The following is a 14,218-nucleotide window of genomic DNA, read 5'->3' on the forward strand; positions in this document are numbered from 1 at the left end:
GTGTCACAAAGGATGACGAAGCACACCATCTTGTAGGTACACATATATGACTATATACGAAGGTTTTTCAAATGTGTCTTTCCACACTTTTCTATAGCTCAATTAATTACCACACAGACACACATTGTCTTGCAATTTAAAGAAAAGAGCATTGATTTCCTATGTTTTGAAACTGCATTAAAGCATTATCTATATCATATAGTAAAAATAACACTTTAAAACATAAATCGTCTTCACATGTCCCCAGTGTATTGAGATATAGAGTTAATACCTTTAAAAGGTGGAAAATCCTGTTGTCATGGGTAATAATGGGTTAAAAATAACTGATTTGATTTATGAAACTAGAATACTTTGGTAGGTCAATTAACCACACCAGACAACAGAGTTTCCTTATTTCTAAACAAGTAATAATGATAATTCAGGTCAGATTTATCTGTACAGCTAGTCTATAATAAAACAGTGCAACTTAAGTAAAAACACAGTAAACTATGAAAGCTTGGAGGATGGAGGATACATGGAGTAAGGTGATGTGTGGTAGTGAAAAGAACAAGCTTTAGTTGTCTCGCTTGGAGAAATAGAGTCACCATTGTTACCTTCTTTCCCATTCAGGCACCTACAACTTCTGAGCGTGTGAAGAGCTTTCTCATGGCATCTTTCACTTCTTCATTTCTCAGAGTATAAATGAGTGGATTCAACATAGGTGTGAGAATACCATAAAACACTGCCATGTTTTTATCTATAGGTAAAGTAGTCGATGGACGCATATAACTAAATATACAGGGCACAAAGAACATAGTAACCACAGTGAAGTGAGCCCCACAGGTAGACAGAGCTTTCCGTCTCCCCTCTGCACTGTGGGATCGCAAAGAGTGCAAGATGACAATGTACGAGGCAGCCAGCATGAGGAAGTTCAGCAGGCAAATCACACCACTGTTGGCCACTACCAGCAGGCCAATGACGTATGTGTTGGTGCAGGCCAGCTCCAGTAAAGGATACAAGTCACACACAAAGTGGTTTATTACATTGGGTCCACAGAAAGGCAACTGAAAAATCAGAAGGATCTGAACCAACGAATGCAGGAAACCACCCAGCCAAGCCACCACCACCAGCACGACACAAAGGTGCCTGGTCATGGTGGTGGTATAGTGCAGGGGTTTGCAGATGGCCACATAGCGGTCATAGGCCATCACTGTGAGCAGAATGATCTCAACACCTCCCAGAAAATGAGCTCCAAATAGCTGGGCCATGCAGCCCTCATAAGAAAGAGTTGTCCCCTCATACAAGGAATCAGCAATAAGTTTAGGCGCCAAAGAAGAGGAATAGCAGGTGTCAATAAAGGATAGATTGGAAAGGAAGAAATACATGGGAGAAGCCAGGCTGGAGCTGAAGGTGACGGTGACCACAATGAGCATGTTGCCACAAACTGTGACTGCATAGATAACCAAGAAGACCACAAAGAGAATTCTCTGGATCTCTGGCCTCTGAGAAAGTCCCAGCATAAAAAACTCTGTAATATTGTGTGGTATTTCCATAGATTCCAAGGATACTGAGTATGTAGTTGCAGTGTTGCCTATAAAGTGAAAAGAATATATACAAGAAAATTACTCCAGGAGATGGGAAATGTTGCAAGGTTTCCTTTGACTACTTCACTCTCCTCTTAGCATGCTTTTCCCAGAAATTGTATACGAATTTATTCTGTTATCTCTTAAATATCATCACATGCCCTTTGCTTCATGGAGCACTAGTTATTAGCTGCAAATAACTCATGATCTCAGCTTCTTTGCTTACAACTGTGATCAAACCTTTAATAGTAAGTTTTCTAATTCCAAATGAGATGTACTTCCGACCATATTCAGGGTCAATTTAATGTAATTTGAGGAAAATAAGAAGAGATGAAGAAGAGGAACAGGAGGAAGGGGAGGAGAGAGGGAAGAGGAAGGGGAGGAAGAGAAATAAGAGGAAGAGGAGGAACTGAAGTAGATGTGAGAAACCAGATGTGGTTACAGTTGGAGACTTTCATGTTTTCCTCTTCGCTTCTGCTCATTTACTCCTGTACTACCCCATCCCAGGCATTGGACAGAATCATGTATAAGAAGCCAACCTAATTTACCATCTCCCACACACTCACAAAAACCCTTTACATGTTCACATTCTTCTGGGTTTTGCTTGTCTTTGATCTTACTAAAATCCACCTAGCTAAATCTGCAATTTCCTCTACTGACTACCAGGCAGACTTGGCATTTAAAAAGGTAACTATCACTATATTACACAATCATCTCTATTGATAACATAAAACAAACTATAAGGACACAAATATCAGGCATTCTGTGATGCTCTACTTTTTTCTTTGCTTTTGTTTTCAGATAGGATCTTACAACACAGACCAGGCTATATAAAAGCCTCTTGTCTCAGCCTTCCTAGAGTTGAGATTGCAGACAGGAACTACCTTAACCAGCTCAGATGCTAACAGGCTATAAATGACAGTCTAGTACAACAGAACATTCCTACATACTTCCTATGCTCCTGATGATATTAGACCACTGCAGCTTTTGTTTCGAGAAACCTGTCAGTAGGCCTTCACAACTCTCTTACCTAGAAGTACAAGCCCTTTTGAATAGTTAAAAATTCCCATTTGCTAAAGATATATAAAATTTAGTACAACAACTAAGGGAAAAACCATAGAGTGTCAGAAAGAGAAATCCTGCAAGGAAAAAAAGTGCTAATCGGGAATCATCTCTCTTTGCTGTTTATGCTTTACTGCAAGGAGGTAAATATAAGTTTCTATAAGTGATAGGTCTGATGTGGCAAACCTTTCTAGCCAAAAGTTCAGACAGCGACAGTGCAGATCAAGCCAGCATGACCCTCCCCGAGCACTTTGCAAAATATATCAGCTAATTTCACTCTCACGTCATCCCCACGGAGTAAATTCTCACCCTGTACACACAGAAAATGAGACACTGCATTCAACAACTTTGGGCTAGTCCTGATCAGTTTTATTGCATTTTGTGTTTCCGTTTTGGAGTGGCAGATCTAAGCCTTGCCCCCAGGCAATCCTGCCACAGTGTCTGTGGGCTGGGCTATATGATATTGTCAGTTAATACTTCTATATGTGATTCCTGCCATTGGCAATCATTCTCAACCTAACAATGGATAATGTACAACTTCTCAAAGCCTTAGTGGTTTTGTCTATAAAATAAGAGCAAGCATGCTTGCAATTATTATGTCCATGTTCAAAAGTGGGCTAAGATTTTAAGTAAAAGAGTTCTGGAGCAACCTAATGTAGCTGCAAGGGCATGAAAGCAGGCTAAGTTGTGTATATAGAAGGACCTGGAACTGATAAATATCTAATAATTAATATCTGTGATTATCACTAGCAGCTAGATCATGGACAATTCTTTGTGTGGTTTAAGGAACTAAGACAGACTGCAGACTGGCATTTTAAATATATAAACATGAAATGTGAAAATGTCCTAATCTTTATTCTCATACTGAAAATAAAATCACACTGAATATTATAAAATATAAATGGTAAATTAATATGCCCCAAAATAAAAATGATATGATGACTTGTCTCTCTGATTCATACTTGTGACTATAGAAAAAAATATTTATTAAAAACTATTTTTAAAAACTCTCCTGTTTGGATTATCTATACAAGTATTCTATGTAACATGAGAATTCTACTAAAACTGCCCCAGGGCATTTTTATTCTGGGTGTTCTTGTCTTTTGTTTTAAAAATAGATTATAAGCCAGGCTTAGTGATACATGCCTATAACATGGATCTGAGATGTTAAGACAGGAGCTTGCTGTGAATTCAAGGTCAGTCTCAGCTTCATGATGAGAAGTACCAAGCCAGCGGGACAACATAGCAAGATCAGATGCTCACAGTCATCTATTGGATGTATCACAGGGCCCCTAATGAAGGAGCTAGAGAAAGTACCCAAGGAGCTAAAGGAGTCTGCAACCCTATATGAGGAACAACAATACGAACTAACCAGTACCCCCCCCCCAGCTGTGTCTCTAGTTGCATATGTAGCAAAGGGTGGCCTAGTAGGCCATCAATGGGAGGAAAGGTCCTTGCTCTTACAAAGATCATGTACGCCAGTACAGGGGAATGCAAGGGCCATGAAGCAGGAGTGGGTACGTTGGGGAGCAGGGCAGGGGGAGGGTGTAGGGGGCTTTGGGGATAGCATTTGAAATGTAAATGAAGAAAATATCTAATAAAAAATTTTTTACAAATAAAAACAAATAAGAAAGAAAGAAAGAAAGAAAGAAAGAAAGAAAGAAAGAAAGAAAGAAAGAAAGAAAGAAAGAAAGAAAGAAAGAAAGAAAGAAAGAAAGAANTAAGAAAGAAAGAAAGAAAGAAAGAAAGAAAGAAAGAAAGAAAGAAAGAAAGAAAGAAAGAAAGAAAGAAAGAAAGAAAGAAAGAAAGAAAGAACACTTACATGGACTGAATCTGTGCACACCACAGGAGCTCCACAGTTTTCTCACATCCCCACATCATGGACTGGTGAACCTGGAAAAGTTCATGAAGGGTCATCAAGGCTAGCCTGTACAGGTGATCTCAAATTTACAGCCTCCTATCTGTTTTAATTTTTGATGAGAGTTAAGAAATTTTCACATTGATGCAAAGCACATTATAGTTGTTACCAGGTAACAAAATTTGTCTGAACTGAAAACTTCCTGCTACTAGTAAAGTAAATGTGAGGTCCAAAAGGTCAATCATTCATTCACAAAAGGTCAATCAGTCATTCACAAAAGGCTACGAATCCACTGCATTGCCACTCCCCTTTCATTTGCTGAAGAGCATAACTTTTAAAATCTCATTTCATCCTGATGGATTTGAGATTCAGGAGCAGTTGTTTCAACGCTGTGTAGGAGATATGAAGCAGAAGCATGGCTGGGTCCTAGGTCCTTCCTCGCATCATGCTGTGCCCTGTTCAGATAACCACAGCCTTCAGCTTTCTACTTCATCTGGCTTTGGCAAGTCAGGAGGCACTACTGCTAATGGCCAAGGAGAAAAGTTTCACAGAAGGGTTATGTGGCTTGGTCAGTCTGCTTTATGCAAAGAATTTCCATGCACAGAGTCTCAGAAAAAAAAAAAAAAAAAAACGTTTCCCTTCTACTGAAAGGGGTTATTTATAAGGTGGGAATATGGCAGGGATTATTAGCCCCATGTGCGCTCTGCCTCTCGGAGGACAATCGCCCCACCCCCACAGGATCAACTGCTGGAGCCAGATTAGAAGCAGCTTCTGGTCACAAGTTGGGACAGCGTGGAGGCCATCATTAATTAATCCCTGTGAATACAGTTTGCTCTCCTAAGGAAGAAATTTTAGTTTGTCTCTTAAGATCTCTTACATCCTTCTAGTGTCTAGAGACAAAGAGTCCACCAATTGCTAAGAAGGAAAGAATGTTAGGATATTTCGAATTCTCATATTGGTGGTCGGAATTTTTAGAGGATCCCCAAAAGAGAAGGAAACAAAATCATCATCATTTGTTGAACCTCCTGTTCTAGACACAGGGACCATGCTGCTCCAGGTGTCATCTTTCCCATCCCCACTCTACACAGCTAAGAGACAAAAGTCACTGCCCGATACCTACATCTCTACTCCAAGTTATGCTAAAAGATTAAGGGAAGTAAGTCAGAACAACTTGAGTTGTAATTATGCCTCCACCACTTCCATCCTCCAGAAAATAACCAGGGCATCTATCAAAATCCTATATAACATTTGCACATAATGAGTACAGCAATAAAATAAATGAATTATAGGTTCATATAACCTGAAAACATCTCACAAGTCCAGTGATGGACCTAAATAAGCCAACATCAAAGACAACACATCATATTATTACTTATCTTAAAATTTAAATAGATAACAACATAAAGAAAAATAATTTTTTCATAACGTCGATAGGTAGTTTGGGTTTTATGGACAAAAAGAGGTGGGTCTTGAAGTGACTAAGAGTCTACTACATCTTTTTTGTTTGTTTGCTTGCTTGTTTTGTTTGTTTTGTTTTTATTAGATATTTTCTTTACTTACATTTCAAATATTATCCCCTTTCCTAGTTTCCCCTCAGAAAATCACCTATCCTCCCACTGCTCCACTGCTCCCCACCCACCCACTGCCATTCCTGGTTCTGGAATTTCCCTATACTGGGGCCTAGAGCCTTCACAGGACCAAGGGCCTCTCCTCCCATTGATGACCAGGCCATCTTCTACATATATAGCTAGAGCTATAACACAAGTTCCACCATGTGTTTTCTTTGATTGGTGGTATAGTTCCAAGGAGCTCAGGGGTGCTGGTTAGTTCATATTGATGTTACTCCTATGGATCTTCCTATGGGTGTTTCTCTGGCTCATTCATTGGGGACCTTGTGCTCCCTCTAATGGATGACTGTGAGCATCCACTTCTGTATTTGCCAGGGACTGGCAGAGCCTCACAGAAGACAGCTATATCAGACTCCTGTCAGCAGGCTCTTGTTGCCATCTGCCTAGTGACTGGGTTTGGTGGTTGTTTATGGGGTGGATCCCCAAGTAGAGAAGTCTCTGGATGGTCATTCCTTCAGGATCTGCTCCAAACTTTGTCTCTATAACTCCTTCCATGGGAATTTTGTTCCCCATTCTAAGAAGGAATGAAGTATCCACATTTTGGTCTTTCTTCTTCTTGAGTTTCGTGTGTTTTGCAAATTGTATCTTGTGTATTCTAAGTTTCTGAGTTAATATCCACTTATCAGTGAGTGCATATCATGTGAGTTCTTTTGTCATTGGATTACCTCATTCAGGATGATATCCTCCAGACCCATCCATTTGCCTAAGAATTTCATAAATTCATTGTTTTTAATAGCTAAGGAGTACTCCATTGTGTAAATGTACCACATTTTCTGTATCCATTCCTCTGTTGAGGGACATCTGAGTTCTTTCCAGATTTTGGCTANTATAAATAAGGCTGCTATGAACANNGTGGAGCATGTNTCCTTATTACNGGTTGGAANATCTTCTGGGTATATGCCCAGGAGANGTATTGCTGGATCNNCNGGTAGTANTATGTCCANTTTTCTGANGAACCGCCANACTGATTTCCAGAGTGGTTGTACAAGCTTGCAATCCCACCAACAATGGAGGAGTGTTCCTCTTTCTCCACATCCTCGCCAGCATCTGCTGTCACCTGAATTTTTGATCTTAGCCATTCTGACTCGTATGAGGTGGAATCTCAGGGTTGTTTTGATTTGCATTTCCCTGTGATTAAGGATGTTGAACATTTTTTCAGGTGCTTCTCAGCCATTTGGTATTCCTCAGTTGAGAATTCTTTGTTTAGCTCTGTACCTCATTTTTAATGGGGTTATTTGATTTTCTGGTGTCCAGCTTCTTGAGTTCTTTGTATATATTGGATATTAGTCCCCTATCAGATTTAGGATTGGTAAAAATCCTTTCCCAATCTGTTGGTGGCCTTTTTGTCTTATTTGATCTTCTTCTGGGACTCCTAACACTGGAGGCAGGGACTGCGTCTTACTCCTTTGCCTGCAGCTGGGACTCCTTTCCTCCTACTGGGTTTTCTTGTCCTGCCTTAATATGAGGGGAAGTGCCTAGTGTCATTGCAATTTGATATGCCATGTTTGGTTGGTATCTCTGGAAGGCCTGCTCATTTCTGAAGGGAAAGGAGGGTAGGAGGAGTGGATCAGGAGGAGAGAGGAGGTGGAAGAAGGAACTGGAAGGAGATGAGAAAGGGGAAAACGTGGTTGGAATATATGAGAGAACAATTTTTTTTTTAAATTACCCAGTAAAATAGAACTCACTCACAGAGTTGAGAACTGTTACTATTTTGACACATGTAAATAGATAACTTATTTATGCCTAGATACATAGATAATAAGGTACAGAATTTTGTGTCACTGGGAAATATGTTGTTTCAACATGTTTTTAATCTCAGCAATATGTTAACACACTTTCTATTATAGCAAATTAACATAAGTATCATGTTTTGAGTAGACTGTTAAAGTTAATATACCACATAAAATAAAATTGCAAATGTGTGTTACTTTCCCTACATATTAAACAGTATAATTGTATAGTTAATGAAACCAGGAAAGGTATCTAATAACAGTACACAGGAAAGATTGCTTCATCTAATTAGGTGTTTCACTTTGTGTTATTTTCCTCCACAAAGGGACATAAAACAAACAAATAAATAAACCAACTTTCTTGACCATGGCTATCAATTAAATTCAGTCTTCAAGCATCATATGTGAGATCCTGATGAGAGAACTCCAATGGCACAGGTCAGAATGAGACACTCACAGGGCAGACTAGGAGTATTTAAGGTGGCAAGTGACTAAGACTAATCTTTTGGCAAGTGCATTAGAGAGATTAGATGATATCTTTGATAATGGGTCTGACGTTGCGTGTGGATACACATTTAGGCTGTAGAGATGGCTCAACAGTTAAGAACCTATGCTATTCTTCCAGAGGTCCTATCATATCACCTACAAATATCAATACTTTGACTTCTTCTTTTCCAATTTGTAGCCCCTTGATCTCTGTCTTATTGCTCTAGCTAGTATTCAAGTACTATATTCAAGACATATGAAGAGAGTGGAAAGATTTGTCTTCTCCCTGATTTTAGTGGAAATGCTTTAATGTTCTCTTCAGTGAATTTGATGTTGCCTTTATTGTGTTATGTGTGCCTCATGTATCCCTTCTCTTCCCAAGACTTTAATCATGAAGCAATGTCAGATTTTATCAAACATCTTTTTGACATCTAGTGAGATTATCATATGGGTGTTTTTCTTTCAGGTTGTTTATATTGTGGATTACATTGGTAGATTTTCATATACTGAACCATTCCTGCATCCCTGGAATAAAGACTACTTGATCATGGTGTATGAAGCCTTTGATGTTTTCTTGGATTTGATTTGCTAGTATTTTATTGAATATTTTTTCATCAATGTACATAAGGGAAATTGACATGAAATTCTTTATTTAGTCTTTGTATGCTTTAGATATCAGGGAGATTGTGATCTCATAGAATGAATTTGGCAGAGTTCCTTCAGTTTCTATTTTTTGGAATAGTTTGAGGAGTATTGGCATTAGCTCTTCTCTTAAAGTCTGATAGAATCCTGCACTAAAATCATATGGCCCTGGACTTTTTTGGTTGGGATACTTTTAATGACAGGTTCTATTTCTTTAGGTGTTACAGGGCAGTTTAAATAGTTTACCTGATCTTGATTTAACTTTGATAAGTGGTATCTGTCTAGAAAATCATCAATTTCATAAAGATTTTCCAATTTAGAAGAATACTAAAGTAAAACCTAGTAATTCTTTGAATTTCCTCAGTGTCTACTATTAGGTCTCCCTTTTCATTTCTATTTTTGTTTATTTGGATACTGTCTGTCTTTTGGTTAGTTTAGAAAAGGGCTTATCAATCTTGCTGATTTTTTTTTTCAGAGAGCCAGCTCTTGTTTTTGTTGATTCTTTGTGTTGTTCTCTTTGTTTCTGACTGATTGACTTCGGCCCTGATTTTGATTATTTCCTGCCTTACAATCTTCTCTGGTGGGCTTGTTTCTTTTTTTTTCTTAAAACTTTTGGGTGTACCTTTAAATTTCTGGCATGAGAACTTTCTCATTTCCTTATGAAGGCACTTAATACTATGAACTTTCCTCAGCACTGCTTTCATCGTGTCTCATAAATTTGGGTAGGTTATGCCCTCATTTTCATTGAATTCTAGAGAGTCTCAAGTTTATTTATTTATTTATTTATTTTCTTTTTTATAATAGATCACAATTTTACTTGAAAACAAGTCTTTGGTATACAAACCCTTTAACTACCATCTTTTAAAATCAAAATTTGCTGCTAATCAAATAAATACTTTTTTTTATTTTAGAAAGAGTTACATCCTTTTAAATTGTTTTATTTGTTTATATTCCAAATGTTGCCCCCTTCCCATTGCCCCCTCCAAGAGTTGTTTACCCCATCCCCATCCCCTTTGCCTCTGAGAGGGTGCTCTTCACCACACCACCCATCCACCCACCCACCCCCCTCTACCCTCCACCATATCCTCCCTCCCTGGGGCAGCAAGTCTCTACAGTATTAAGCACTTCCTCTCCCACTGAGGACAAACAAGGCAGTTCTCTGCTACATATACAGGGGCCAAGGACCAGCCTGTGTATGTTCTTTGGTTGGCAGCTTAGTCTTTGGGAGCTCTGAAGGGTCCAGGTTACTTGATACAGTTGGTCTTCATATGGGGTTGCCATCCCTATCAGCTCCTTCAATCCTTCCCCTAGCTCTTCGGTAGGGGTCCTGACCTCAGTCCAGTGATTGGCTGTAAGTATCTGTATCTGTCTCAGTCAGCTGCTGGTAGAGCCTCTCATAGGAGAGCCATGTTTGGTTCCTGTCCGCAAGCACATCATGGCATCAATAATGGTGTCAGGGTTTGGAGCAACAGATCCCAAGTTGGTCTGGTCACTGGATGGCCTTTCCTTCAATCTCTGCATTTCTTTTAGACAGAAACAATTCTGGGCCAAAAATTTTGAAGGCAGGTTGGTGACCATATGCCTCCACTGTGGATCCTACTATCTACTGGAGGTAGTTTCTTCAGGTTCCATCTCCCTACTGTTGGGCATTTCAACTAAAGTCACCCTCATTGAGTACTGGAAGCCTCTCACCTCCCAGGTCTCTGAGACTTTCTAGAAGTTCACTTGCCTGCCCCCACCCCATTACAGCTATATATTTCCATTCATTCTCTTGGCCCTCTGGGCCTCTCTACTGTCTCCCTCCATACTTGATCCTGCCTCCTTTTTCCCTCCACCTCCTCCCTCCCACCCAGATCCCTCCCTTTCTTCCTCTGCCTTCTGTAATTATTTCCTTCCCTCTTTTAAGTGTGATTGAAGCATCCTTACTTAGGCCTTGATTCTTGTTAAACCTCTTGTGATCTATCATGGGTGTTCTGTACTAGTTGACTAATATATATTTATCAGTGAGTACATACCATGCATGTCCTTTTGGGTCTGGGTTACATCACTCAGGATGATATTTTCTAGTTCCATCCCATTTGCCTGTAAATTCATGATGTCCTCATTTTTAATAGTTGAGTGGTATTCCATTGTGTACATGAACCACATTTTCTGTATCCATTTTTCAATTGATAGACATCTATGTTGTTACCAGTTTCTGGTTGTTATGAATAAGGCTGCTATAAGCATAGTGGAGCACATGTACTTGTAGAATGGTAGTGCATTTTTTTGAGTATATGTCAAAGAATGGTATAGATGGGGCTTCAGGTAGAACTATTTCCAAATTTCTGAAGAAATACCAGATTGATTTCCAGACTGGTCATACCAGTTTGCAATCCCACAGACTAGATATGTGAACAAGATCAATCATTTTGCTGCTTATAAGAAACACACATCAGCATCAAAAGCAGAGACTACCTGGAAAAGGCTAGAAATATGTTTTCCAAACAAACTGTCACAAGAAACAAGTTGGAGTCTCCATTTTAATATCCAAAAAGATAGATTTTCAATCAAAAGTAATCAAAAAAGATTGGGAAGAACACTTCATAATCATCAAAGGAAAAAATCCACCAAGTTACAATCTGAATTCTGAAAATCTATACCCCAAATGCAAGGGCATCTACTTTCTTTCTTCGTTTCTTTCTTTTGTTTTTCTGTAATTAAGTTTATTTGTATGGATAATTGCATTTATTTTTTACATTTTTAATTAGATATTTTCTTCATTTACATTTCAAATGCTATCCAGAAAGTCCTCTATACCCTCTCCCCACCCTGCACCCCAACCCACCCACTCCAGTATCTACTTTCTTGAAAGAAACATTACTAAATCTCAACACACACACATTGAAATTCACACAATAATAGTGGGAAATTTTAACGCCCAACTGTCTTTTAAATTTATTTCTTTTTCTTTATGTGCTGTCACACTCACATGCATGCAAGCACACACACACAAACCCATACACATTTATTCTAAAATGCATAAATACAGACTTCTCTGTCTCTGTAACAAGTAATGTTACTTGTATTTATATGTTTTCAAGGCCAACTGCTTGGTTCTGGATAACCAGTTGATGTGCTTTTCCAGTGGGAAGATTATTTCTCTCATTCTTTTTTTTTTTTTTTTTGCATTTTTTTAAATTAGGTATTGTCTTCAAATATGTTTCAAATGCTATCCCAAAAGTCCCCCAGACCCTCCCCCCAACTCCCCTACCCACCCACTCCCACTTCTTGGCCCTGGCATTTCCCGTACTCAGGCATATAAAGTTTGCAAGACCAAGGGGCCTCTCTTCCCAATGATGGCCGACTAGGCCATCTTCGGATACATATGCAGCTAGTGCTTTGTCTAGTGTTGAAGTCTTGTAAGCTTTATCTCTTCCATGCTAACATAGCCATTGGAGTCATCTTTGTTCAGGTTAGGTTTAGGAAGCCATGATGGTGAGACTTCATGGTTGTAACTTCTGATATTTCTAGGAGACAATCTTACAGCAAACTGTTTCTCTGGCTCTTACAATCTTTCAGCCTCTCTTCTACAATGATCCTTGAGCCTTAGATGCAAAGTTGTGTTGTAGATGTATCAGTTGAAACTGGGCTTTGCAACTCTAAATTTTGGTTGGTTGTGGTTTTCTGTAATGGTCTGTGTCTATTGCAAAGACAAGCTTCCTTCATGAGGGGTGGGGAATACACTTATATCTGTGGGTATCAGACAAATATTTAGAGCATAGTTAGAGATTGTGCTGATTTTGTAAAGTAGTGGTTGTAGGTTCTTTTCCAAGATCCATGACATTTGTAACCCTGAATAGTTGAGTAGATTTTCAGTACCAGTCATGATTTCCCTCTTGTTGATCAGATAGGTATTAAGTGCAATTAGAGAGCTGTAGGTTAGTGCCAAGAAATGAGGACTACTACTTCAAAAAGAGGTTTCTCCAATGAGGAATAAGAAATATACTACTATGGGTATGCAAAGAAGTACTTAGGGAGTAGTGTAATACTATGCATATTTAGCAGATTAATATTTAGAGGTTCTCCCCTAAAAGCTATGACCTACCTAGATTTTTTTCTATGTAAGTGATACCAGGAATGAGTTCCATCTTGTGGAGTGGGTCTTAGGGCCAAGCAAAAAGTGGTTGTTTACATTTATGCCACTATTGTACCAATGAGCAAATCTTGCAAGGCTAGTTGTTATTGTAGCTTTCAAGAATCATAGATGAATAAGACTCTTATTCCTCCCCTATCCCTGTCACCTCCAGTCAGAGTACATAGCCCCTTTTAGCACTGTAAAAGCTAACTTGCAGAAATAAAACTTCCATCTCAATACAAATTTTCCACATTCCATGGCACCAGCCTTTGGTGTCTTCAGCGATAGAGTTTTACCATCTAGTCTGGAAGATAACTAATGCAATGGCAATGACTTGTAATGTTAGGGGACCTTACTAACCAGCAACTTAAAAACATGTTACCCATAACTAGCAATTGGCTTTTAATTTGGTAGCTAGTAATGACTGTGAGGGACATTGCCCCCTCTTTATAATGTGACTCCTTTTAAACTTTTTATTTTATATATATAGAGAATTTTCAAATGTCTTTACTGTTAAGTTTTCCCTCCCCACACTCTCTCCTCTATCTACCCTCCAATCTCCCACCTCATTTAACCATTCTTGTTCCATTGTTATTCTTTCCCAAATCATACTACATGGTTTTATGACCTTTCTTCTACTTTCCATACATGGTCCCATGGTCCCATACTAGCTTCCTAACTTCTACATACATGCACACACACACACACACACACACACACACACACACACACATACAAACACTTAATAAATAAGTAAACAAAATATTTTTAAATGTAATGTAAATATATATAACTAAAATATTGGTTTTTCTTGGCCCTGATTTTAATAAATAATGCCATTCACACACAATCTTATGACTTGGAATTTTCACTTAACATATTTTAAAAAGCCACATGTATATTTCACAATTTACTAATATAAATAACTCATTGAGTGAATGTATTAAAATTACTTTACTATTTTTATGTGTATTGTTTTTTCTATATTTTTCACATATAGATGTTCATGTAAGCCTTCTCTTACATGAGGAAAGGCTTCTCTAGCATATGCAGTGCAGTGTAAAATTGTTGCTTAAGGGTATGCTTAATTGTTTTAAAAAGTGACTGAACAAATATTCACTCTAACTAGCAAA

General features: G+C 38.6%; 1 protein-coding gene across 1 annotated transcript; it reads right to left on the minus strand.

Moving 5' to 3' along the window:
* Positions 1-605: 605 nt before the first annotated feature.
* LOC110286449 (olfactory receptor 4C3) lies at positions 606-1,532 on the minus strand. Its single transcript, XM_029474215.1, has one exon. It carries the CDS (start codon positions 1,530-1,532, stop codon positions 606-608), a length of 927 nt encoding a protein of 308 aa, XP_029330075.1.
* Between the last annotated feature and the right edge of the window lie 12,686 nt (positions 1,533-14,218).

The sequence above is a fragment of the Mus caroli genome, chromosome 2 (genome assembly GCF_900094665.2).
Source record: "Mus caroli chromosome 2, CAROLI_EIJ_v1.1, whole genome shotgun sequence".
Taxonomy (NCBI): Eukaryota; Metazoa; Chordata; class Mammalia; order Rodentia; family Muridae; genus Mus; species Mus caroli.

What these genes read in the sequence shown, in the direction of transcription:
- LOC110286449 (XM_029474215.1), bottom strand. Translation starts at nt 1,532, where the DNA reads ATGGAAATACCACACAATATTACAGAGTTTTTTATGCTGGGACTTTCT.